This window comes from Diabrotica undecimpunctata, chromosome 5, assembly GCF_040954645.1.
Source record: "Diabrotica undecimpunctata isolate CICGRU chromosome 5, icDiaUnde3, whole genome shotgun sequence".
In the NCBI taxonomy this organism is placed as follows: Eukaryota; Metazoa; Arthropoda; class Insecta; order Coleoptera; family Chrysomelidae; genus Diabrotica; species Diabrotica undecimpunctata.
The window spans coordinates 153,108,085-153,135,567 of NC_092807.1; the positions used below are offsets into that span (position 1 = coordinate 153,108,085).

At 31.8% G+C, this 27,483-nt stretch overlaps 2 protein-coding genes across 2 annotated transcripts; one reads left to right on the forward strand and one right to left on the reverse strand.

Moving 5' to 3' along the window:
* Positions 1-1,376: 1,376 nt before the first annotated feature.
* On the forward strand, positions 1,377-4,280 carry mRpL39 (mitochondrial ribosomal protein L39). The gene is made up of 5 exons (XM_072531206.1): positions 1,377-1,541; positions 1,598-1,771; positions 1,918-2,160; positions 2,294-2,736; positions 4,182-4,280. Exons 1-5 carry the CDS (start codon positions 1,481-1,483, stop codon positions 4,254-4,256), a joined length of 996 nt encoding a protein of 331 aa, XP_072387307.1. The 5' UTR covers positions 1,377-1,480; the 3' UTR covers positions 4,257-4,280.
* Positions 4,281-5,284: 1,004 nt separating this feature from the next.
* Positions 5,285-26,306, reverse strand: CtsK1 (C1 family peptidase 26-29-p). The gene is made up of 11 exons (XM_072533048.1): positions 26,081-26,306; positions 23,358-23,457; positions 17,122-17,342; positions 16,674-16,785; positions 15,913-16,028; positions 13,565-13,792; positions 11,998-12,180; positions 11,803-11,929; positions 10,526-10,634; positions 10,285-10,472; positions 5,285-5,692 (listed from the first exon to the last, which is right to left on the reverse strand). Exons 1-11 carry the CDS (start codon positions 26,127-26,129, stop codon positions 5,506-5,508), a joined length of 1,620 nt encoding a protein of 539 aa, XP_072389149.1. The 5' UTR covers positions 26,130-26,306; the 3' UTR covers positions 5,285-5,505.
* Positions 26,307-27,483: the final 1,177 nt, after the last annotated feature.

Here is a 27,483-nt window from a genome sequence, read left to right on the forward strand (position 1 = left end):
AAAGAAGAAAAAGAAGAAGTATATATGTAGTTGCGCACCCTGGCACTAGGCAATGCGCAAATCGTTTTACTTTTTAACACAGGACTGGCACTGCTAGGTAGAAGTGTGATGTGCTTGTTATTATTAAGTAATTATTGTCTCATCGAGTTAGAATCTATTATTCTAACTCGATGATAATGTCTACACTGGACAAATCTTCTAACTTTCCTACGTAGGCAGGATTATTATTGAGAGTAAATGAATAAGGACATTTATTCATTTGGATCAATAAAAAGAGTTTAAATGCCATGTTAAGAGCTAATTGTCAAGCAAATCGATGTCAAATAACGCCTACAATAATCGTGTTCTGAATTGTTTTTTTTTATTTAAAAATGGATTTGGGAAAGTACCCTGGTGGAATGATAATCTTGCAAATTAAAGGACAGAAGTCAAAATTGTCTAAAAAGTTTGATGAAAAGTTCTGAGAAAATTAAATTTTTGCTTGAAAAATTTTGAAATTTTTTAAAAATGTTTCATAAATTTTTGGTCAGGAAAACAGTATAATAAAAAAGTTATGTGACGGGTTTTCGTAGTGTTGGAACAAACCTATTTTTAATTCAAAGTTATAAAATTTTATTTACATGTAATAAAAAAAAATAAATACTTTGAATATACCTTTTTAAGTTTTAAAATTAAAAATTTAACAATTTAGTATATTAAAAATAAAGATTTTGTTGTGAAAAAAACAAAAAAAAGAGAGTTTGCAAATCAATGGCATCGAAATTTGACTACAGGTAGATGCATAAGTTAAATAAATTGCTCCGTAGGTACTCCTTTCCCACCTCCCCCTAACATCTTTCATGATGGTTTTAAGCCGGCGGCCACGGTTTGAGTTTATGTAGTCACAACCGCATTTGAACTGTCGTTGTCGTTCTATATGCGTCTATATTCTTTGATTATAGTATTCAGAGTTCAAATAAAAAGAACAGAAACATTAAACATTATCATAGTCAGTGATGCCACTCCTCACGATTTATCGTGAAATCTCACGAATTGAAGACAAATCTTACGATCTCACGATTGACGTCTTATATCTTACGATTTTTTAAGCTGCTGTTACTAAATCTTCAAGGTGAATAATGGGTAAAGTAAAAACGATATGAATTGGGAAAGAACAATTTTTGGGGTCCGGTCAGTAATTCTACGGCGAACATAGAAATAAAGATAAATGTTTGTACCTTTTTGCAATTTTTATTTGACTTATAGTTTGACATATAGTGACATTTCCACAGTTTAATTAATCTGTGGTGACAGGACAACGAACAACGCGCAGGAATAAAACTAGCAGTGCCACCAAACGGAAGGGTGCACAAAAATGTATCTATCGGAACAATCGGATCGGAAGATGAAGATAACCATAACCTAACTTTTTGTAGTCGCACAATATATTAAAAATAATAAATGATTATTTAATATATATATTTAATATTATCTTCTAAAAATGAATTCTCTTAATACATTTAGTAAACGACTGCAAAGGCCTGTTTTCTGTCATATTAAGAGTAAGAATAAATACCCATTTTAATTATTAACTGAACTAAAGGGAATTTTTTTTCAGGGTGTTTATCTGATGATACAAAGCAACAAAATGATATATTTAACATGGAACAATCGCGACAAAAAGAGACTGTTGGACGAATAGAAAAAATTGAAGTCAACTATGTGGGTACACCAAAAAACGAAATTCTCATTATGAACAAAAATATATCCACACCTTATGATTGTGCAAAACGTAAGAAAATTGATTTAAATGTTATATTCTTGATTTTAGAGAAAAACGTGTGGTTAATAGTACTGTATTGGTCTTACAAAATTTCATGAACATGAAATACACTTACATACAAATATAACTTAAATACAAATTACACATTATTTTAGATATGGGTGACACTGTCCGCAATAAGTCAGTAGTAGGTTTACTAAATGGAGAAACTCTTTGGCATCTACATAAACCTTTACCAGAAACCTGTAAATTAGAACTTCTTCACTATCACTCTCCAAATCCAATATTAGTCAATAAAACTTTTTGGAGAAGTTGTAGCTTTCTCATGGGTGCAGTAGCTTTACAAGCTTTTAAAGATAATGTTAGGGTATGCCTACATAGTTTTCCCAGTCCTAATGGTAAGCAATATAATTATGCACAAAAATTAATCAATGTAAATAATCCATAATTTATTGATCAAAATCAACTGTATTTAAAAATTAGTATGCCACATGTACATAATTGTTAAAATAAAATGTTTGTTTGTTATAGTCAAATCAGGCAGTTTTGTATATGACATTCAACTGGAGTTAGAAGACTGGAAACCTACAACCTCAGAACTAAAAGTTTTATCCATAGAAATGATAAAGCTGTGCCAACAAGAACTTCCATTAGAGTGTTTGGATGTATCAAAAGATATAGCATTTGATATTTTCAAAAATAATCCCCACAAAACAAAACAAATACCTAGTATAGCTGAACACAACGGTGGGAAAGTTACATTATTCAGAGCTGGTAGTCATATAGATATATCTAAGGGGCCTATGATACCAAATACCAATCATATGGGAAGGATTACAATAGCCAATGTAATCAAATTGGAAACTGATATTGCAGGTGGACCCATTTACAGATTTCAGGGAGTAGCTTTACCCAAACCACTTATTTTAAACCATTTTGCTTATGGCATTCTTGAAGAAAGAGCAAAGTTATTAGTAAGTATTTTTGTCATTAAACTACTATGGAGATCATGAATTCATATTATTTCAAAACTCTTATATATAATTTGTTTCTGTTTCCAAATTCTATCTACGGTCTCTTTTAGGCAAAACATTTTGCCTACTTCTATCATGTTCTTGGGACACAAAAAAATGATTTAGTACAAGATGTAGATTTTAGGGACAGTGGGTTATCTGCTGTATTTTAGATGCATATAAAAAATGCAATCTTTGAGTTGCTTTATGGACACATTATTTATCACAGTATAATAAAATATCTCTAAAAGGTCAATAAGTAGATCATCAATCCAAAGTGTTTTTTTGACAATCTTTTAATGTTTTTTCTCATTGTTTTTTTGCGTCTTACTAATAATATCCTTATGAGCCTTCTTACACCTAAATAAATCATTATGTAAAGTTTTGTATCTTTCACCAGTGATATTTCAATTTTTTGAAATAATTTTCTTCGACAGTATTAACACATTCATATGATAGCTGGAGAACATTTTCTGTACATGGTATATCTTCTAAATGTATAATCTACCTTTAACCTCAAATCAGTAGCTATAGTTAAGTATCAAAAATGTAGACACTAATTTATGAGAAAGGAATAATTGAGTTTTAACAGCAACACTGTTACCAGGTTGTTATAGATAATATATCAACATGGGACGTTTTTAATGGGTCATTTAACCCAGCATAAACCACATAGAAACCAATACTACAATATGTAATAATGATTTTAGAAACTATGCTGCCAATTCTTATGGGTACACAAAGCATGGGGGTTCAAATTAAGTATACTAACCCTGACCATTTCTCCCATTTGAAATGTGGTTCTAGACATATATTCATTGTTTATAATACCATTTTTTTATTGATATTTAAAATAGAGATTGTGGTTTTGTTCTCCATTTTTCTCCAATCTGCATTTCTTGCCAATATCTTAAACTTTTTATTGACTTACAATTAAAGAAATTCTTTTGAATTATTCCTATACAAAACGACAAAAGCACGTGAAAGCCAAACAGGGTCGTACTGAGGTATATTATATGATTTTTAAAAATATTTACTTTTGAAACTATTAGTGTAAGAATTTCTTGAAATTTAATCACTGTGAGCAAAATTTAATGTTCCATTGAAGGAAAATGTGCTAAAATAAAATATTCATTAACTGAGAGATACATAACAAAGTAAACATTTTGAATAAAAAAGCAACACGCTACAATTTGAATTTAAATAGAGTGGCAAGTTTGGATCTGTAACATGAGAATCCATCTGGCTTAAGGCAATAAATTATATTTAATAGCCTCTTGACGAATGAGAGGGCGAATATCAACATGTGCTTATGTTTACAGATGGGAATTTGCTAAATGAATAAACAATAGTTGTACCTATATAACTTTTAGTAATATTTACAATTTCCATTTTTCTTATTTTAGAATGGTGCTCGAATTCCGGGAACTCATATAATAGATGATGAAGATAATAGTTTTGTTGCAAGTATGACAGCCTAATATTAAAATATATGTGTAGAAGTATTACCTTGTTTTATTCATTTGCAATAGAAAGTACGAGAATTTAAATTTGAGTAGTCGTCGTGGGATCCATGGGAGTGTTTATTATGTAAAACCAGTATAATCCCCCAGTAAACATTTCGAGACATTTTGGGTCTTGTTTGACTTTTAATCATGATTATATAATGCCACGGTGCCAAGGATAAAAATGATATAATTGTATTTTTAAGACACTGTGACGTTATACAGTCATAATTGAAGGTCAAATGACGCCAAAATGTTTAGTGGGATCGGCCGGTTTGCGAAACAAAACTACGTGATTCGTATTTCCATGGTTACTGCATAATCACAAAACTTGTTTTCAATGTTTTGCAGATTTTTCTTAAATTCGACAAACGCGCATCTGTCGCCATTTAATACATCATTGCTGCCTTCTATTAAGCGACACGTGAACTTATTTTCCCATCTGTTGGTGACAGTCGAACTAATTTCTCACTACCAAAATGACAACTTGTTGCTGTAATATCAACAAAATCCCTAGTTTGCACATTTTAAATGTAATTTTATCTTTAGGTACAGTTAATTTAAAAATTACGGCAGCATGGATAATGAACGTTTGCTTAAAATAAAGCTTTTTGGATAGTTAATCATTTAACATAGTTATTTTGTACCTAAGTGAAAAAATTATTACACAATATCAAATTTTCGGCAGATTACCAAGTAAGTTATGAAATGGATTCATTTAAGCACAGTTATGAAAAAGCTACTGTTTTCTTTGGAAATTTTAACTAGATATTATTAAAATAGAAAGTTTATAGTTCATGTACATAACCATAAGTTGAAGATTTGTTTTGAAGTAGTGACGATAACTGTACCTAAAAAGTATATAAATTTTAACATTGTGACATACCATCTTAAAACATTTGTTAGCAGATTTTTTCTTCGTGAAATGAATTTTCATTGCAGCAGGTGTTTTGGGTTCTATCATATAAGCTACATTAGGTTTGTATAAAAATAAAACACACAAAAAGAAACGCATTACTTTACTTTTAAATCAGAACATAATATCAATTTTGAAATAAGTTAAACCTATTCAATTTTATACCTAATAAGATAAATAATATCAAACAATATTTAGAACTGAGATTTATAAGAGGTTGGCAAATGTAAAATTCGAATTTTTATTTCCTATACTATTCTATTCAAGGTACTACAAAAGAGAAGAATTAATGTTAAAATAAAAATATGTTTACATGGTAACGTATGTTGGAGTTGTCATTACACCGCAATTATTATTTCTGGATGACATTAGAACATATCCGTCGTTTCCCCAATAAGTTGACCAACTATTTTTGACTAACCAGTATTTCTCTCCATTTATAACGCCATATCCTACAGCTAGTACAGCGTGATCTAAATCCTCCTCTTTATTTCCACTAAAACAAGTAAATAAATCAAAATTTAATTAAATCTCTTTATATAACAGTCCGAAGGGACTTTCAAGAAAATGAAAGCTCATCGTAATCCAAATAATTTGTCATTTTATTTTTTATTATATTTATTTAATACACGGGAAAACCCCATTAACAGTTTAAATTAGAATATACAATATTACAGTTAGGATTCAAATTACTTATAAAATCAATATTAAAAGGTTTAAAAAATGAGACTAAAAAATCTTACACACTAAGAAAAAACAAACAAAATATAACAAGAACAAAATTCAACAATCCCACTATACATATCACAAAGTAAGAGATCTTTTTAACTGTGTTAAAGTTATATTGAAAATATCAAAATCGAGAACATTTAATAGCCCCATGTATCTATTTAATGGGTTGTGAATACCATAGGTTGTTCTGTGGAAAGGAATATTGAAAACATTTTGGTAACATAGAGCTTGATGGGGAACATTAAAGTTAATCTGGCTTAACAGATTTGGACAATCAATAAATCCATGTAGGATCTTATATATAAATATTGCACCTAACATCATGACGGTTCTTGAGCGAGGAGATAATTGTTGTTCGATACGGGAATAATCATGATTTTCAATAGTAGTGTGGACATGGTATGTACAATATCTCAAAAATGTATGCTGGACTCTTTCTATGGTATCAATATTGTTCTGAAAATAGTGTGACCAAATAACTGAACAGTATTCCAAAATAGTTCTAACTAAGCAACAATACATTAATCTTGTTGAATCAATGGAGAAATACTTGCAATTCTTAGTAACGAAACCAATAAGTTTAGATGCCTTTATTGAAATAGAGTTTATGTGGTCACAGAAAGTAAGCTTCTCATCGAAAATAACACCCAAATCCCGAATAGAAGAAACATAATTTAGTGGCTGATTATTAATAGTATAGCTTGTTCCAAGTCTATTGACTTTACGAGAAAAACATTTTTTTAGATATAAGTGGAGTTTGTTCTGATTGCACTAATTTTGTAGTCGGTATAAGTCATCTTGTAGCAAGGCTTGATCTTTTAAGCTATCTATAACTTTCCAAAATCTGCCAACATTAGACATTTGCTATTTAGGAAACAGGAAGTGATGTCGTTAACGAAGATACTACAAAGAAGTGGAGGAGAAGAGTGGCCTCCCTGAGGAACTCCAGATCTTACTGAGATATTGTCAGACAGATGACAACCTATCTTGACTCTTTGACTTCTCCCAGATGTAGAGTCTTTAATCTATTTAACAAACCTGACATGAAAGCCTAAATTAATTAATTTGCCCAAAAGTATTTGGTGATCTAAATGCTTTGGACAAATCTGTGTATATTGTATCTACCTGTTTACGGTCTTCCATATGAGATAATATATCAGATTGATAGCAAACCAAGTTTGTTGCAGTGGATTTTTTGCCATGAAAACCATGTCGTGATTGAGATATTAAGCCTTTACATAACCAAGAAAGTTGCTTTGCTATAAGACAGTCGAAGTGCTTCGGAATTGCAGATTGTATATTATGTGGTGAATACACAGTTTGGAAGAAATTCATGTCTTGACCATTTGTTGCAGATTAGACTTGATAAAATAAGGAGTTAGGTAGGTTATGACTAGAATCGCTTATCATTGATGTACTTCCAAAATGATTTTGGATCATTTCTTGGACCAGTATCTATACCTTTAATATGGTTGCTGAAGTAAATTTCAGACAGTTCTTTATATTCAGCTCTTAGGTGGGAAAATCTAATATAGTCATCATCAGAACGATTATTAACATAAATGTAGTGAGCATATTTTTTCTCCAGAGTCAGTCTTCTGAGATCAGCAGAGAACCACTTGGGAAAAGTTATAGTTCTATATTTCTTCAATGGCACAAAGTAAGTAATTCCTATAGAGAGAACTTCAATAAGTCATACTTTCTTCCATAAAAGCATCACTCTTATATTTGAACTATTTACCGCGAGATGGCGATGGGACACTTTTGTTTTTGCAGGATAGCTCAGCATGCATTCCGCTAAAGTGTCACGTTTGACTTTACAACAGTCTACATGTAGTGATTAATCCTAAAAAGAGTCACATTTAGAATTGTGACAGTTTTTTTGTGAATTATTAGTTATATCTGATTATAGCAATAACAAAAATACTGTTCTTTTTGTGTTGTGACAGTTTTTTCGAAGTTGTAAACGAAGAAAGTACTTTTGCGTGGTGCGGGGTCGTGTTAAATTTTGAGTTAAGCCGGTTTTTTTTTAATATGTAAGTATATTTTTCAAACTATTTTTGGAATATGACTGTTTTGCAGAACTGGCACATACGCTTTTCAAATCCACTGACGCTTTTTTAGAATTATTGACTGTTATTTTCTTGTTTATGACTGTTTATTATCCTTACTAGTTTTTATTTATTATTATTTTTGTTACAGCAAACAGGCTGGTTCCATAACATGCAAAATTTATCGAGTTCAAGGACATGCAGAATAATGGCCCTTGCAAAGAAAATAAAATCAGAGCGTTATGCACCAGATCAAATGCACTCAGGTAATCTGATATTGAATATTAAAACAATAGCGTGCCTGAATAACAAAGTTTTTATTTTAGCTATGTTTCTTCTTTTTCTGAAATGCCAGAAAGATATCTTTTAGAAGAGGAAAATGCTGCAAATGTTACTTATGATAATGCAAACTACGTTATAGCTACCGATAACGATAATAATAAGCCTGATACATGAAAGACGACCTCCAAATCTCGAACTTCGTAAGCGATAATGATGATGAATCCGTAAAAGATCCAAACTATATATCAGATTCTAGTAGCTCTAGTTCGTCCTCCTCTTCTACATCAAGTGTTAGTTCTAGCTCAAGCAGTAGTGATAGTCTCGGTTGCAATGGTTTCATGTCGAATTCAAACAATGTAAGCCAATGCTACCCTACAGGTAGCAGACACTCCACTTGCGGACTCTTAAGCAGTTAATACTCCAGCAGCAAGCATTCAAGTACCAGACGTTGAAGTTGCAGACACTTTAGTAGCAAACTTACAAGCATCAGGAGCCGAAACTCAACTAGCAGACACCCCAAAAAAAGAGGGAAAAGTGAGTAGCAGTGGCAGAAAACTGGTTAAATAACAAAGCCAAGAAATTACGAAACTCTGGCCAAGCATATACCTCAAGATCTAAATCACAAAAACCTATTGTTGCCAGGAGTATCATTCTCAAAAACACATTTTTAATATATTATTAGTTTATTTATACCCAGAAAAGATTGCTGTGAGTTGTGTGATGCGTATGAAAATGCCATAGAAGCAGCTAAAGAGATATTGGAATACAAGTATGTATTACATTTGAAAGAAAAAGATTTATCGAGAAAAGAAAAGGCGAAGGCTAATCCCAATTACATTGTATCAGTCTATGACTTGCAAACAGTTCTTCCTACGCCGCAAGGAACAGTAACTGTTTTTTATTATAAATCGAAGTTGAATTGCTACCACTTCACGGTGTTTGATTTGAAAACTGGTTCAACGGAGCTACTTTTGGCATGAAGGGCATGGAAATAGGGGGAGTGATGAAATAGGTTCATGTGTACTTAATTTCATAAAAAAAAAACTGGATACTTCTAATAATGAAGCTGAGCTTGACTTCGTTTTCTTTTCAGATAATTATTGTGGTCAACAAAAAAATTGAATTTTAGTTGCTATGTACCTATATTTATGCTCTGGGTAAAAACCCTAAAATATGTTCAATAATCCATAAATATTTGATAACTAGACATAGTCAGAATGAAGGCGATTCTGTCCATTCAACTATTGGGAAGGCTATAAAGAAAAGTTTAAAATCTGGTCCTATCTATGTGCCAAGTCAGTATGCACAAATCATTCTTTTGGCAAAAAAAAACAGAAAGAACCTTACCATTTAAATGAATTCGGTTATTTGGATTTTTATTCTCTTAAAAAATTGTGTGACGATATGGGCATCAAATCTTTGAAGATTACTGAAGTAAAGCTTTCTAAGTTTAATCAAGAAAATCCTACCACCCTCTATCATAAAGATTAAGAGTTCAAGCAAGTAGATCTCTATCGAAGAAAAAACGATGCTATTCCAAGTACCTTACAACAGGCCTGCCAAAGTGTACTGAGCATTAAAGAGAATAAGAAAAAAGACCATTCAGCATTCTATAACTCTTTGTAATAGTAAATACAAAAGTTTGTCCTGTTTTTCTGTCCTGTGTTTGTTTTATTATACTCTAACAGCGTGATTTTTAAGATGATAATATCTTGTTCTAAAAAAGTGTCACAATATCGGCACATTTCTATTTTTTCACTAGGAACTGCAAAAATTGAATTTTCTGAGAAAAATAATGCACCAATAACACTGAGCTAATATATTCCAGTTTATAATAAAATAACATATTGGCTTGCATTTAGTCATGGAACTGATAAATAGATGTTCAACTGAACTAAAATCTTTAACACCGATTTTCTCAAAACAACGTTTTTTGAGTTGTGACTCTTTTTTAGCGGGGGTGCGATATCACTTGGCGATGGCATCCTGAAAAATTTTTGAACATACTATACATAAAACTCACCATTGAGGATCATAATAAACTCCATTGGAGTAGAAACTAAATGTTTTGTGACTAGCGTCTATAGCAACACTGATGGGTCCATGACGAACCAAAGCCATTCTTAATGCATTTTCATCACCACTCGTCACATTCACCCATCCTGTAATATGAGCTACCTTTGGAACAGTGTTTGAATGACAGTAGCCATCCTAGAAAGAACAATTTGTAATACGTGTTTTATAATTGTTAGATCTCAACTTACTTGTCCCAGATATGGACCATAATCTTCTTCAGTTGGAATTCCGCCATGTTTAAGCATCCATTGATAGGCTCTAAAGTCTTCACCACCATCGCAGCCATTGTTTCCAAATCTAGAACATTTGTTTAAACATTAATTGTAAAAATTACTGTTTGACTTAGTAAAGAAATATTTGCAAACTAAAGTCTGGACAGAATCATAAATCAAAATCATCCTTAACATATCCACGGTGTACAGGTAAATTTAAATTAAAATTTATATACAGTAGAACCACTATCAACAGTCATTAAGTCGAACATCAAGGGAGTTTGAGATTCATTCTCAATAATTTTGAGTTAGAGAGATGAAATAAATATAATTTACTATTTTTTCAAATTATAATCTTATATACATTGTGAACAACCTTCGCATCATGACGTCGAATTTATATTATTTCCTTTGCTGCATGATACTATAACAAACATGTTAGTTATAGTATCATGCCTTTGTTGAGTTGATTCCAAAAACGTTGCTTCGAATTTGTACAGAGTGGCAAAAATGCAAAAATTACAAGTTACCTATAAAATAAACAAATTAAGGATAAACGTAATAAATATATTAAATTAATTACATATACAACTACTTTACTAGTATTCAATTACTGTGATACATTAACAAAAATAAACAAACGAAAATTTACAGTAAATATTCAAATTGTTCTCCATTGATCGTGAGATAATGACTGAACCGGTCATTACTTTCGTTTTTAACATTCTGTAGCATAACGGGTGTTTTTATGGGGTTATTTTAAATAATATCGCTCGCTCCGCGGCTCGTATCTCAAAACACTCGTATATCGAGGTACCACTGTAGTTGTATACCAATATGAAATTTCATTTAATGTGTTTAATACGTTTATTCTTCATTTATTATTTTGTAACTAACTTGGAATTTTTGCATTTTTGTCAGCCTGTACAAATTTGAAGCATCGTGTTATATATTGAAAAAAAAATGGGGGATCCATTAAAAAAAAGATGATGACGTCATCATACGAAGTTGCTTCACCCTGTATATTACTAGATTATAATTTGAAAAAATTGTAAATTAAAATCAAAAATCGACCTGTTTCGGGAATTTCTAATAATTTTGTTTATGAATTTATGCGTTACTTTATGGACGCACTGTATAAATATTTACTAATATCTCCTATACCTACCATACTTTGGTACGGCTATAAAATTACTTCTTGGGATTGATTTACTACTCTGAATAATATTTTTATATATTTTAAACGAACTTACCCCCATGAACAATCAATCAGAGCTTGTTGAGACAACCTCACAAGATTACCACCATTTTTCAAAAAGTATGCTCCTTCAATAGCTCCAACCGTACCAAATGACCAACACGATCCACAGACAGATTGATCTAAAATAATGTTACCAAATTGTAATACAAATATATTCCCCAAAGGTAGTATTTTAATAGACACAAACCTTTTACTGGTGAAACTGCACCAAATATTCTCCAATCATACGAGTCTGGAAGATTGTCCATTTCGTTTTTCTTGTAAGGGAATGGCTTTCCACCATTGTATACTCCGGTATACTTCTTTCCACGAAGTGCTTTTAGTTCCAGGTCGGATTTATCAGCTAGGTGATTGACAGTTAAAGTATAACCTGAAATAGATCAGAAAAGGATAAAATTTATTATAGTTAAGCTTTAAGAAACATTTATCTAAATCAAAAATCTGTGTTAAATAATACATAAAAATGGTTCCCTATTTTGCAAGAAGATTTGCAACACAATTAAGAAAATAAAGATAAACTAAATAATAAAGAAAAGGAAACAGAAAAACTCACACTTGAGAAAAAACATTAAGATAAATGTTTCTAATTTTTTATAGTAAAAATGATGAAATATAACTATAAGTGAGGTTATCCTCACTTAATTATTATTCATTCGCAAAAAGTTTTTATATGCCAAAGGGTTTTCTACTAATAGTTCTTTATTCAACATATTTAATATTCCTTTGTATAAACCCTTTTTTTAAGAAGTATATAATTTTTTTTCTTACGCATCATTACTACAATTAAAGCTACTGCACATAATTTAAACTTCTTTTTCACCATCATTATTTACCTGTGTGTTTTGTTTACTCTAATCATTAATAGTTATTTAACCAACAAGTGTATTAATAAGGGCGATTAACAATTGAGATATTTTAACGCGTGAGCGAAGCGAGCGCGTTAATGTTCGAGATTGTTAATCGCCATTTTAATTCACGAGTTCGTTACAAAACTTTTCCGTCGACCGTACTTTTCACAAATAAAAATATCTCAGTTTAAATTTTTATTTACTTAACGATAAATAATGACATACAATGACATACAGTACTTACAGTGGCTACTTCATTTTAAATAATTTTTTAGTGGGAATTAAATAGGTATATGTCTGGTTGCCTACACCACAGGTCACTGCCAATCACAGAGCGTTAAATGTGGTTAAATTAATTTATACAAGCAATGTATGTTGTGTTGCCTATAATGAAATCGTTCATTAATAGAAAATCATTCATTAATAGGGGTCATTAATCAATGATTTTGAGGGTGTTAAAATTAATCATAAATGGACGGTCGACGGAAAACAAACTTAATTGTTAGGTTATCAATGCAAAATTGGTAGAGCGTAAGATAGTTGCAAACACAAACCCATATTTTTAATATTAAATCGAGTTGTAACTAATATTTTTTGTACTGAAATTAGCATAATGCAAGCGGACCTTACGGTGATGACAAATTTGGCCGATATGAGCGCTTTAAACGTGACGTATATCCCCTCCCGTCAGCTACACAGAACGAATATGTATTATGTATAATTGTAGATAATGTGTCTGCTTGTTGCTGAGTTTTTTAGTAATATCAACCAGAGCCTACTGCATTCATTAAGAGTGCTACCAACCAAGTAACATTAGATTTCGCTGTTCGTTAAACAAAATAAAATGTAATTATGCAACTTTAAATGTTAAATTATGAAAGAATTGTGGGTGGAAAGAATTATTACCTTTATTTTGTCGATTTACAGCGTGTATAAATCTAATATTTTGGCTGAATATATATTTGCGTTTTTCGTGTTCGTTTGTATCAGCATACTGCCTTCTATGTTTATTAACAAACTTATTAAATTCGAAGTCCAGGTGGCCGGTCTTTTCTGGTTTGATAAACTCAGCCATTGGGTTAAAAGTGTAAATATGTTTGTCTCCAGGCCCAGGAAAGGCGCTGCATTCTAGATCTAAAAAAGAAAGTATTATTTGCAAATAAGTTTATAAGATATGTATAAGTAAAATAACAATATCCGTTATATAAAAATAAGTCCCTATTTCCATATGTCACCCCATAACTTGAGAACTTAAGAGAAGAGAACTTAAGACTTAATTTTAAGAGAACCTAAGGCTTAATTTTTAATAATTTCGCTTTTGTCAGTTACCACGATTTAAATGTCGTACTGGGTAGTGCACACAGACGTACATATTAAAATAGACTAAGTACTCTGTAGAGCTAAGGGACGACACTCTTATCTCTTATCAAGATTTAGCCATACCGCTCACACTCCCTGTAAGGGGAAAATTCACGCATATTAAAAGGATTGAGCTCTGGTGGGACTCTTTCCGTGTTATCGAGCCCTAGGTGACTTGGTATGCTGGAGTATCTCCCAAAAATTTTCGTACACATCTGTCTTGCCCAGATTTAGCCATACGGCTCACACTCCCTCTAAGGGAAAAATTCACTCATCCCAGATACCTACGGTATCAAAAGGATTGAGCTCTGGTGGGACTCTTTCCATGTTATCGAGTCCTAAGTGACTTGGTATGCTGGAGTGTCTCCCAAAAATGTGGCTAAAAGAGAATATTGTATTATATTTTTTTTTAATGAGAAATAAAAAGGCATTATTAATTGATTGATTTTATGGTGGCTCAACTAACTCTAATAGCAATAAGTTGATATGTCCCTTATACTGTAATCATTTCTTAATTTCACAGGCCTGAGATTATGGAGTAAAAATTGTAAACTCCGAAACCGATCGCAACACAACATCATTGATTTAATAAGCATAGAGGATTGTGGATAGACTTTTCTTTGGATTATCATCGCGCCTAGATTTCGACATCCTCTTTGATGTCATCTTAAGGGCTTCCGAGGTTTCAGTGTCTCGAGCGCCCAGACACTACTGCACTGATCACTAACCAATGTATTACTGCCACTGGAAACAGAGTTGACGCTAACAATCTTTACACTTTCAGTGATTCGCGCACAGTGGTGACATCTACTTTGACGGCGAGTGACGAGAAGGATTTAGTTAAATAGTACTCTGTTCTTTTGGGCTATCGAAATGTGCAAACGATTGGAACTTAGCAATGGCTTGCTACTGCCCAGATGAAATAAGTCAAATATTATGGCGTTGGAGTACAAATTAGTCAAACTTTTCACGTATGAATCAGAATTGATAGAACAATATAACTGTTACTTCGATATCTCTACCTCGTCAGCCGTTTTATCCGATTCCGATTCAAACCGAAAAGTTCAACTAATGTTTCAAAATCTTCCCACTTTCAGTGATTCGCGCACAGAAGTGACATCTACTTTGACGGCGAGATACAAGAAGGATTTAGTAAAATAGCCCAGAGGAACAGAGAACAGAGAAATTATTTAAACTCTCACCTCACAATTTACAATTAAAGGTAGGATCAGTTGTCATCATTCTGCGTAACATTAATTAACTTTGTTATGTTTGTTGCATATGTATGTTTGTATTACAAATGGTAAGAGAAAAAAGACGAGAAGCAGACGACCGCATGGCAGGTTACAAAATTATGATTCGAAGGTTTTAGAGTTTTATTAGATTGTACTTACATATTAAAATAAAGTAGTTTCAAAGTAATATATATTTCATTCTCCATTACGAGCACAGTAAACAACAAACCTTGACTGCAATGAAATCAGACTGACTGTGAAAAAGCTAATGAATAATGTCGTTGAGGCAACTATTATTACGGAAGAATACAAAGGAAATGATGTTTTCATAACGCGTATACCCATTATTCCAACAGTCTTACCATTAGATTTTAAACATTTGCAAACCGCAAGGCCAATCGTTGGATGTTTATCATCATTATTTATTTACGCATATCAAAAAAAGATAAAAAATATTGTTTATCAGAAAGCTTAAATGGATATTAAACTTTTTTCCTACAGAATGTTTTTGAATATTTTTTTTTGGTTGTCTCTAAATTTTTAATTAATGAACTTTGACATAATATTTAATTCCAAGGCGGTACTAAGTTCGCCGAATCGGCTAGTTTGTAATAATTAATAATATTTAATTAAAAGAATAATATAATAAATTTAACTTACCGGAAGGAACTCTAAATGTATCATCTGAAATGGGACTTGGGTCGTAAGTATAATAGTCCAGATAATAGTGATCGTAGTGGCTACCCAATAAAGAATTGAATCCTTTCATTTCATACCTAAAAAAGTATCAAACTTACGATAAATGAATATAAACATTCGTTGCCATTTTTACGCCAAAATGCGCATTTGCAGATTGACGTACCCATTAGCAACATCTCTAATGTAACAGTTTATAACCTCCATTTAAACGGATATCACATTGAAAGTCTAGAACGCTCAGCGACGGTTTTCCATTAGAAAGACCTCCTTTCATTAAAAATCCATCAGTGTACAGTATAGTGACCAATAATATATAGGACAAAGCAACAGACAAATTTTTGTCAGATTCAACGAACACAAACTAGGATAGTAGGTAGTTCAAATCAAATAGCAACCATTCAAATTACAAGATGAGATCAATAAGAAAAGTTACAGAAATAAAAGCATAAACAAGAAGCAACAAACATCGCAGTATAAGCAAGCTGCAACAATAGAGATGACACCCTAAACTTACAACCAACTTGGAACTCGCTAGTCAAATAGAAATAAACATCGAAATTAAAAAAGAAAAATTAACAGCCCTCAAATTTAACCAGAGAATCTGATCCTGTAAATTTACCTTATGTAATATGTGTCTATGGTCTCCGACCGAGAAAAGATAAGACACGTAACTTAATGTAAGCCATGTACGTGTAATATTTTAAAAGTAAACCATAACTTACCTCACTGGTATTCCTTCGTTTTTGATCCACATGGTGTATCTATTTACTTTGTGTCCAACTATATTAACTAAGGTCCATTTTTCAGTTTCAAATCCATTTACTACTTCTTTTCCTAAAAATTATCATTTATCATATTGTCCCGTACAATAAACTTGGATAGGTAAAAAGGAGTTCCAGAAGTTGGGCGCTATTTTGGGTAACAAATGAAAATTGACCCAAGGGTATTTCCCAAGAACTCGAAATCCATAGAAAAGGTATGAAATCGCATATCTCGAGGAATACACTCAGTAAGCATTGTTTAGATATAATAAAACCATATGCGCTTCAAATATCCTAAATTCATTTGGAAAGGCAATTAATACTTTAAACTAGATAATCATCTCTAAATGTACCCTAAATAAATCAATCGTGCGGTAAATTTGCCCAGGACTTTACATAATATACCTACCTTCAGATTTAAATCCAGTCAAATCTGGTAAAATGGCTTGCGGAGTAATACTAATTTCTTCCGTGCCATTAACCATAAGGCAACTTCTAACATTTTCTTCAGTTTCTGTTGTAACTGGAGTGATTTTTAAACTCACACCATAACCTGGTGTTCCCAGTTGATAAGTCTTGACCATATCTCCATAGTAATCAATACGCGATCGTTTTGATGGTTCATCATACCTGAAATTTAAATTTCCCATAGTTTTCAATATACACTAATTATTTTAATATAAAGACCAACGAAAAGTATTTGGTAGAAATCAGAGTATCATTCCTGATTTGATATCTAAATATTTAATCCGTATTTATGTTGCGCCATCCATAGTTTTACGAACGAAGATTTCGTTATACAGTGCGTGATAAAAGAAGCGGGACGGTCGAACATTTCGCGAATTAACAATTGAATCGAAAAAAAAAACACGTGTCCAATATTTTTCAAAAACTATCGAATGACATCAAACACGACCCCTCCCCCCAGCCACACCCTATAGGGTGGAGAGGGGGGCAACTTTCAAATTTTAAATGGGAACCCCCATTTTTTATTGCGGATTTGGATTCCTCGTCATAAATAAGTACCGTTACTGAGGAACATTTTTTCGAATTGTTGATAGATGGCGGTATAATCGGAAAACACCATTTATCGTAATACCCTAGGAAAATTACGGAAACGGTTTAATATCTCGAGAAATATACTTCCAAATGAAAAACCAAAAAACACGTGTTTAATTTTATTCAAAAATCTATCGAGTGGTATCTAACACGACCCCACACCCAGACCCCCACCACCTGTTGGTGGGGCGGGGATCAACTTTGAAATCATAAATGGAAAACCACATTTTTTAGGTTACTGTTGGTATAAATGATAAAGATCTTAGAATTATTAAAAACATACTGTAATCAAACAGCAAGCATTAGAAAGGATGAAATGTTGACAGATTCTGTATTAATTCAACGTGGAGTATGAAAGAGATCTATATTATCCCCTCTTATTTTTAATATATACTCATAATAAATGTTCGAAAATGCCGTAGAAGACGTGGACGAAGGTATTTTAGTGAATGGAGAAAGATTCAACATTAGATATGCGGACGACACAGTCGTATTTGCTGACAGTGTGGAAAGTCTTTAAATATGTACAGAAGTAAGCCAACTATACGGTCTGGACATGGAGGCTTTCGAGATGTGGTGTTAAAAACGGATACTGCGGATCTCATGGGTTGATCGAGTGACGAACTATGAAGCTCTCCGCAGAATGGGTAAATAATGTAAAGTGTTCATCGCAATAAAAAGAAGGATGGTCATATTATGAGAAATAATGATAAAAAAAAGTTTGTGTACTTTCTGACTAAGGTCTAGGGTTAGGGACTACCTACGTAACCTGGACCGAAAGCTATATGTGCCCTCCGAATTACGGTGGCGGATCAGTTAAATTAAAAATTGCAAAGTTACGGCAGCCACAGAAATAATAATAGGTATGGCTTACTTCAATTAGTTATTGATATAGGTAGTTTAAAAAGAATATCTTAATTTGTATTAACAGTATACATAAATGACGTTAACCTAAATACTTGTAAAATGATTGATGTCACAAAGGAACAAAAAAAAATGTGGTTTATAATTAATTTTCTATTGATTATATGTTTATGCAGATAATTATTTATTTATGTAAATAAAGTAAATTTCAGTAAACACGTTAAACAACTCAATATTATCTAAGATGCAGATAACGAGTGCAAGAGTTCAATCTTTAATCTTGACGTTTTCTTTGATCAATACATTGGAAAAATTATAAAATTTAGCTAAATGGAATTGTTTATGAAACTAATTATCTCAAATAAATGATTTTGTTAGAGGAACCAAATAAACAGCTGTTAGGTATTTCCAATGTGTGTTTAATATTAAAGATAAACAGATACAGAATAAAATAGTATAAACTAAGATCTTCTTCTTAAAGTGCCTATCTTTACTTTGTTTATTGCAGCGCGGAACAGTTCAGTGGTTGTCGTGTTATACCACTTTCGTAAATTTTGAAGCCAGGAAATGCGTCTTCTTCCCGGTCCTCTCTTACCATTTACTTTCCCTTGGAGAATCAGCTGGAGAAGGCGGCAACATTCTTGATTTCTCATTACACGTCCTAGATATTCCAACTTTTTAGTTTTGACGGTCATGAGAATTTCACATTCTTTCCCCATTCTACGCAGGACCTCCACATTAGTAACTCTGTCAACCCAGGATATACGTAAGATGCACCTATAACACCACATTTCAAAAGCTTCGAGCCGATTCATAGATGCAACAGTTAGTGTCCACGCTTCCATTCCGTAGAGCAGAACTGTGAATATGTAGCAGTTCAGTAGACGGCATTTTGTTTTTAATGATATGTCTCGACTGTTGAAAATGGTTCTCATTCTAACGAATGCTGCTTTTGCTTTTATTATTCGCTGTTTAATTTCTATTGAGTGGTCCCATTGGCTATTTAAATTGGTGTCTAGATATGTATATTGCTCGACTCTTTCGATATTCTGTTGGTTGATTGTAAGTTGAGCGTTTAGTATTGGTTTTTTACTAATTGTCATAAATTTGGTTTTCTTTATGTTAAAAGCTAGTCCGTATCTGTTGCTGACTTCTGTTATGCGATTTGTTAATATCTGTAAGTCATTCAGATCATCGGCAAAAACTATAGTGTCATCTGCATATCTAATGTTATTCAACCATTCACCGTTTATTAGTATTCCTTTCGCAAAACCGTCTAAAGCTTCCTTAAATACCCATTCAGAATAAATATTGAACAACAATGGAGACAAAATACAGCCCTGTCGTACTCCACGTTCTATTGCAATTTTATCAGTTAACTGGTCTTCTATTTTGATTTTGGCCGTTTGATTGTAGTAAATGTTTCTGATAATTCTAAGATCTTTGTTGTCAATTCCAATTTCTTGCATTAGAGTCATTAATTTGTCATGTTTTACTCTGTCAAATGCCTTCTGGTAATCTATAAAGCATACGTATATGTCACAATTCACATCCCTGTATCTCTGAAATAGCACCTGTACAGCAAAAAGGGCCTCCCGTGTTCCCAGAGCATCACGAAATCCGAATTGTGTTCTTGTTAGTTGTTCCTTACGTTTTGTATATATTCTTTTGTGAATGACCTTTAGAAATGTTTTAAGTAAATGGCTCATAAGGCTTATAATTCTATAGTCTTCGCACTTTCTCGCATTGGGTTTTTTTGGAAGATTTATAAAAGTTGACACTAACCATTTTTGGGGAATTATGCCTGTATCATATATATATATATATATATATATATATATATATATATATATATTGTTAAATATATTTGTCAACCATTTTATGCCATCATAGTCCATAAGTTTTAAGAATTCTGAGTGAAAATTATCAGGGCCAACTGCTTTATCATCTTTGGTGCTTTTGATGGCATATTTTACTTCTTCAACTGTAAATGGTGGTCCAGATTCGCAATTGGTGTTTGTTGTAATACCAGTGTTACTTCGTATATCTAAGATAAAATATATCTTCGTATAAACTAAGATAAAATAAGGAAATTAATAGCTCGCAAAAAAGAATGAAAATAAAAAAGTATATAACGATAGAAGGCAACCTTAAACACCTATTACTGATTTATTGGTCTTTATCAGTAAGTTGGAGCCAAGTCAGAATAGGTATAATTAACTTGGAAGATCAGTAGAGGAGCAACGCAATCATTTTGTGACATCAATATTAGAAGACCCTGTTAGAATTAGAAATATGGTCTATTGTCACTTAAAATTGTACAATTTTATGGACAAAGCTTCCAAAAAGTCATAAAATAATAATTATAATTTACTGAAATTACATAAATCATCAATAACACAAAATAAAAGATAATAAAATAAACAATTAATTGCAAAATTTAAATAAATTACAAATTGCATAATAAAATATTACGTACTAATAAGTTCAAGTTGCTCCATATGATACCCAAATATAGATAAAAATACTTTGATTACTTGTACATAAAGGTGCTGTAATTTCCTGTCTTTCAGATAGATAGGCTTTTGTCATTTTAGGGAACTTGTGGAAAGATGTTGCGAGATGTTTAAGATGGTTGTATAATTTTTTTTGCAGAATATAATTAAGATTTCTTTACTAACTCAGTGGCTGGAATCGGTAAATAAACATCAAAGATTGAATTTCTGGTGGAGTAGTCATAATTGGGAGATCTCCCACACGATACACGGACCATATTGTTGCTACCATTGGTGCTCCATTGTCAGAATGTGCTAGAATGGCAGAAGATAGAAAAACGTGGAGGAACATTGGGAAATTTAGCTAATAGCTTCATGATATCACGATACCTGCATCAGGTTAACGACTAAGAAGAAGAGTCATAATTGGGTCTTGCTAGAAAAACATTTAGGTGTTTACGAATTAAGTAAACAAAAAGTAATTTCTGCAATGTGTTGTTCTTCTGAGGTCAAACAGATACCGCATTGCTCTATTTTGTAATTTAAAAAACTAATACTAACTACTACTTCTTTTGGCATCATAATCCTGGATGGGTCTTTGCCTGTCTGGCTATGTCCTTCCGATCTTTCTTGAGCCCTTCTCCTCCATTGTCTTATATTCATGGTTTTCAGGTCGACTTCCACGTCATCGAACCATCTCGTCCTGGGCCTTCATTTTTTCCGCCTTCCTACCGACTTCCACTGTAACATCTTCTTTGTCGTTTTCGTGTCTTCTTATCACTGAACATGTTCCAGCCTTGACAGTCTTTGATTTTTCACAAATCTTACAATGTCATACATAAATCTATATTTTTACTTCTTAACCAATCTATTATATCTGCCTTTCGAGATGCAGAAGTCGGTATTTTTTCCATACGACGGCTGTGATAAAGTGCATTTTTCATTATAATTATCGAACCAGGATCTACAAGAGTCAGTATAGACGAAAACCACTTTTCAAACCCATCCGAATTCATATCCTCATGATAATCGCCCGTTTTGATTGAGGTAAACACATTTAAACCGCCTTGTAAAAAACCTGAATCACTTCCAATATGCGTTATAATGAGACGTCTTCTTTACCCGAAGGTGCTTTTAAGCCGGTTGAAAGTCCCTCAATGAAAGCCTGTCGCGCACTTTTAATATTCAAGTCTTGTCATACTTTGGATTTCGTATGACCCTCATTCAACTACGTTTCGCTCGTAAAATAAATGTTTTTACCAAGTCGTCTAAAATCACGAATTTTTTGCAAATATTTTCTTCGCCATATTACTAATTCGTCTCTCCCAATCAACAAACTTTTCCGATTTCTCTTCACATACCGACAGTCCATTTCATGTAAAGTTTTTTGTAATACTCTCATAGATATTTTATTTAGAGTATCATCTGCGTCTGCATTAACTTCTCGTTGAATAGCCTTTAACGTGGGCAGTTCGTTCCTAAAATAAAATCCATGAACTTTTCTTCAGATTATACTTTTCGTACTATCGTCCAATACAATTTTTGTACGTCCTTTATGGATTCTTTTTTGGATAGGTTTGCTACCTTGAATTATTCGGAGAACCGTACGAGCCGATACTTTCGTTAAATCTCCACACAATGCCGCGACGTCCTCTATAAGCATATCTTGATATCTTCTACGCAATTCCTCATAAAACGATTTTATCATTTGCTTTTCTCTCACAGATAACCACCTTTTAGTACAACTAAACAACTATATATGTAAATCTTAACTGAAATAATTGACAAACTTTATGGAAATTTTAATCCTTTCTAAGAAACAGAAGTGCCTCTAAGTAAAAATATTTTATACCTAAACAGATTATATAGATGCCCACATTATTGGCAATTTCTGTAACATTTGAAACAAGAAAATTTCAAATAATTTTAAAATTCTTCATCACTGGTTTATGACATTATCTTGGCGATTATCAGCTGTCATACTCTTCATGCCCTGTCAAAAAATATTGTGATGAAGATTTACCAATAGAAACCAAATTCAATTGGAATCTATTATTTTACAAGGAAACTTTTGTCTGTATCAAAAATTTGACTCTCATTTAAAAAAGTGATACAACACATTTATTTATAAAATACAGATAAATTCCAGTATAAAGTAGTGTTTTAATTTTATAAAAATAGAATTCTGATATCTACAAAATATTTACATGATAAAAAAATAACTTACCAAGCAGAGAATGGTTCTTGAATCTCAGCATATGGAATGGATAAGATTCCTGTGACACTGTAGGTTTTTTTCCAAGTTGGACTTTGATCTTTACCATGCGCTAAGAAAATAGGTGCTTTAATTTAAAGTGGAATCATTTATCAATTATTGAAATAATATTAATATAATAAGAGAAATTAATAAAAACAAATGTTTTTCTTTAACTCTTATATCATTCGACCTAGTGTGAATCACATATAAAATCAATACTACAATATGTAATAACAACTTTAGAAACTATGCCGTCAATTCTTATCGGTAGATGTGAGTAACAGGTAAGATAAACTTAGCACTTAAGGGCGTAAGTTTTTTTTGGCCCTACATTTTGTACGGCATTTATAACTTAGGTAGGTAATACAATAATCGTGAACTGCAACTGAATGCTGTACAATAATATTGGTACCAAGAACAGGGAAAATTTTTATCTTCAGACAAATTTTTCCCCATTTTTGGTAGGTAATTTGACACAATTGCATTCATACACAAAGTTTCGAATTAGTATACAGATTAATTATTTTGCAACACAGTACATTTTGACTGGGACAGGGGTAAGAAATGTAAGGAACAGGTCTTAATTTGAATGCCCATGCTTTGTGTATCCAATGCCCAAGTTATTATTACATAATCAAGAAGGACATCAAAACCATGAGGATATGAAAGGAGTACCAAGAAGGACTGGAAAATTCAATGAATTTTCAGAAATACTAGAGAACTGCATTTTATTTGGTATCGAAAGAAAGTTATAAACTCCAATTATTATTAAATACTCATACAGAGGACAACATATTTTAAAATTGACCCAAGCTGGCTTCTATTTTCGTTCCTCTTCCTGTAAAAGACCTGAATACCATATGAATAAAATTTTTCTACATTTATTGTTATTGGCAAACATAGACATGCTTTCAAGCCAGATAACATGTTTATATATTTCTGACACTTTGCTGCATTGATTAAGCTGTTTTTCAAAATATTTCTAAACACCATTACCATTTTATATGTGGTAATTTTTTTCTGTCGCAGAACCATTTACTTTAGCCCATTCACTTTAGCATACAAGTTCAATAGAAGTTAGTTTACAATGGTAGGAAGTAAGTGGAAGTATTAGAATATTCCATGTGTTTGCCATTTTTTTAATAAATGTATTTTACCAATTGGTTGTTGACATTTTTGCTCAGAATTCTGTAAATACTACATATCTTCCAAATATTGGCTCTATTATACTGTCAAGAATAAAATAATAAAACAACTATGCAGATTAAACCAAATTAATATAACAATGAAAGAAGTGGCAATGAAAATTTAACAATAGTGAGTGAAGTGGTTGCTAGTGATATTAAAACAGTCAATAAATCCAAAAATTCAACGTAAGTGGCAGAGCGAATGGGCAAAGAAATTAAGCTATCTATCGTAGGGCCAACCAGGTGAGAATCGATGGATTACATTTAAGTCATACACATATAATAAATACAATTTTTATTCAACAGAAAGAATCAACCAATATGTGATAGATGTAAGACAACTCTAAATGTAAATCACTTGTTAAACTACAAAATATATTCAAGAAAATTTCAACAACAATCTTTCCAATGATCTAAAATCTTTAGTAGATGACAACTGTAACATAAATATTATTGTAAATTTCCTTAAAGAAACATAAACTTTTTCATCTATTGTCAATTAATTAAGTTTGTACCTCAATGTAACATATCGCTACTAACCTTTAGTAGTTGATGCAACTGATATTAAGTAAAAAAAGAAGTGTCACTTCAAGATCCAATACACAGCAATCAGCAATAGTATAAAAAGAGAATTGTAGCTGGAAGTGGAAAATCATCTAGACAGAATGATGACCTAACACTAACAATTAACACAAAATTTAGAGATCCAGTTCAACTAAGATAAGAGAAATAAAAAAGAGATAAACCTAAAAGATAAGAGAAACAGTAAAAAATGAACAAGATTAACAATCAATTTGAATATATAATCACAACATACAACTGTTAATATGCTTTTAAATAGAGGAGGAATGAATTTAACAAAGCTTTGTCAATTAATAGCATATTATAGACAATTAAAAGAAGCTATACTAACAATGGATTTAACATTTCAAAGTAAAGTGTATATTATAAAAACAAAAGCAGCAAATAAGTAAACAAATAATTGTTAGTCATCAACAGAATTAGGGTCATCAACCGACAATCACAGAATTACATTTGAAAACAATGTTCAATTTCTTGCAACACTCCATAGGATAGAAATATAGTTAGAACAAAAACAGAAAAAATTGTTAATTTAAATTAGGAAATAACAAAGGTGCTGTAGTCATATCAGACTTAATATCATTTGGAAGATGATCAAAGACAAAATATAATAAAATATATGTAACACAAAACCAAAAAAAACCTATTACCTATATACCTACGAAAAATTAACTTGGTGTAGTTAGCAAATGAGCTATTAAACAATATACCTATACCCCCTTTTAAACTTTTAACGCATCAAAAAATTTTAATGTAATGTCAATTTTTTCATTTTCTCGCAAAAGTAATTGTAAAATTAAATTGTTATTACAGATGCATATGTGAAAATAAAACCTAAAAACAAGTTTATAAAGAATGTGATACAAAGCACTTTAATTTTACTTAACTGATATTTAAAATTACTTTATAAATTTTGGGAATTACCTGACAAAACAATACAACAAAATAATAATACAATAGTAAAGGACCCCATATTTATGTCAACTTAAACTAACTGCATTGGTGTTCTTGTTATAACTAAACTTATTGTTTAAAGAATAGTTTCTCTAATGCTGATAACACAAAATTAATAATTTGATCTTTGCTACTGTCAGCCGGTATTAAAACCAAACAAACCAATCAATTTTCAACATAACAGCGGTGGCGGTTAAGTTAGATATTTATGCAAATTTGATAACCTCGCACTTACAATGTTGCCACGTATTAATATAATTATTCCCTATTTCATTTTCTGTATAAATCGTTTGAACGAAACATTAGAAACAAAAAGAATTATCCCAATTGAAATCATTTGAATGAAATTTACGAAGAGAAGTATGTATTTACACGTTCGAAAGCAGGAATTGCACAAAATCATCATACTATAATTTTTGTCTTCTGTAGAGCCGAACTCTTCTACAATTTAAATTTCAGCAGTCTGTTATAAACGCGAAAAATTAAAAACGCGACATATTTTAAAAGAATCTTAACCTGGATCTAAAATATTTTGTGCATGCCTCTAAGTTAGTTTAAACTACAGATTTTAAACTACGGATCCATGCATAACGTAACAATGTATTATAGAAAACGCGATTTATAAGACTTTTCGTCAAAAAATAGTGTCAGCAAAGTCTAGTTATTGAAAAAAATAGTGTGACGATCAATTATTATTATGATACTTTTACGAAAAGTAACATCGAAGGGGTGTTATTATGGAATATGTAATTATATGTAATTCTTTATTAAATCAAAAATATTTGTTTATAAATTTATAAACCAGTATGTAAAACGTATGACCAAAGAATAAGCCTATATTTTGGTATGACCAAAGAATATAGGACGCTAAGGGTCTATATTCTTTGGTATGACGTATCGTATAATATATACTATACATTATTGCCAAATCTCTCTGTACGAAAAACATGGCGGCTGATGAAAAGTCCTATTAGAACTACATTAAATTTTAATAATAATGTAAATTTATTATTTTAAATTTTATATGTATGAATTATTGATTGATTAGAGCAAAGTCTGATCGGCTGAGTTGGATGAAGGTGTGACAGATCTTTTTCGAAATAAGATATGAACAGCTGATTCTACTGACGATCACAGTAGCTGTTAGCAGTATTTTTGTTATGCTAAGTTGACTGCTGCAGTCAACTTAGCATACCAAAAGGTCTGTGTTAAATATGAATGTACATCAGGGGCAGATACACGTGGAGGGAAATGAAGAAATTTCCTCCCAATCCCAACAAGGTCAAAAATTAAACAAAACCTGTTATTTATGTCTTTTGGTTGGTGTTTCATTGAAAGTTCCCCGCTCCCAAGACAAATGTCTAGATCTGCCA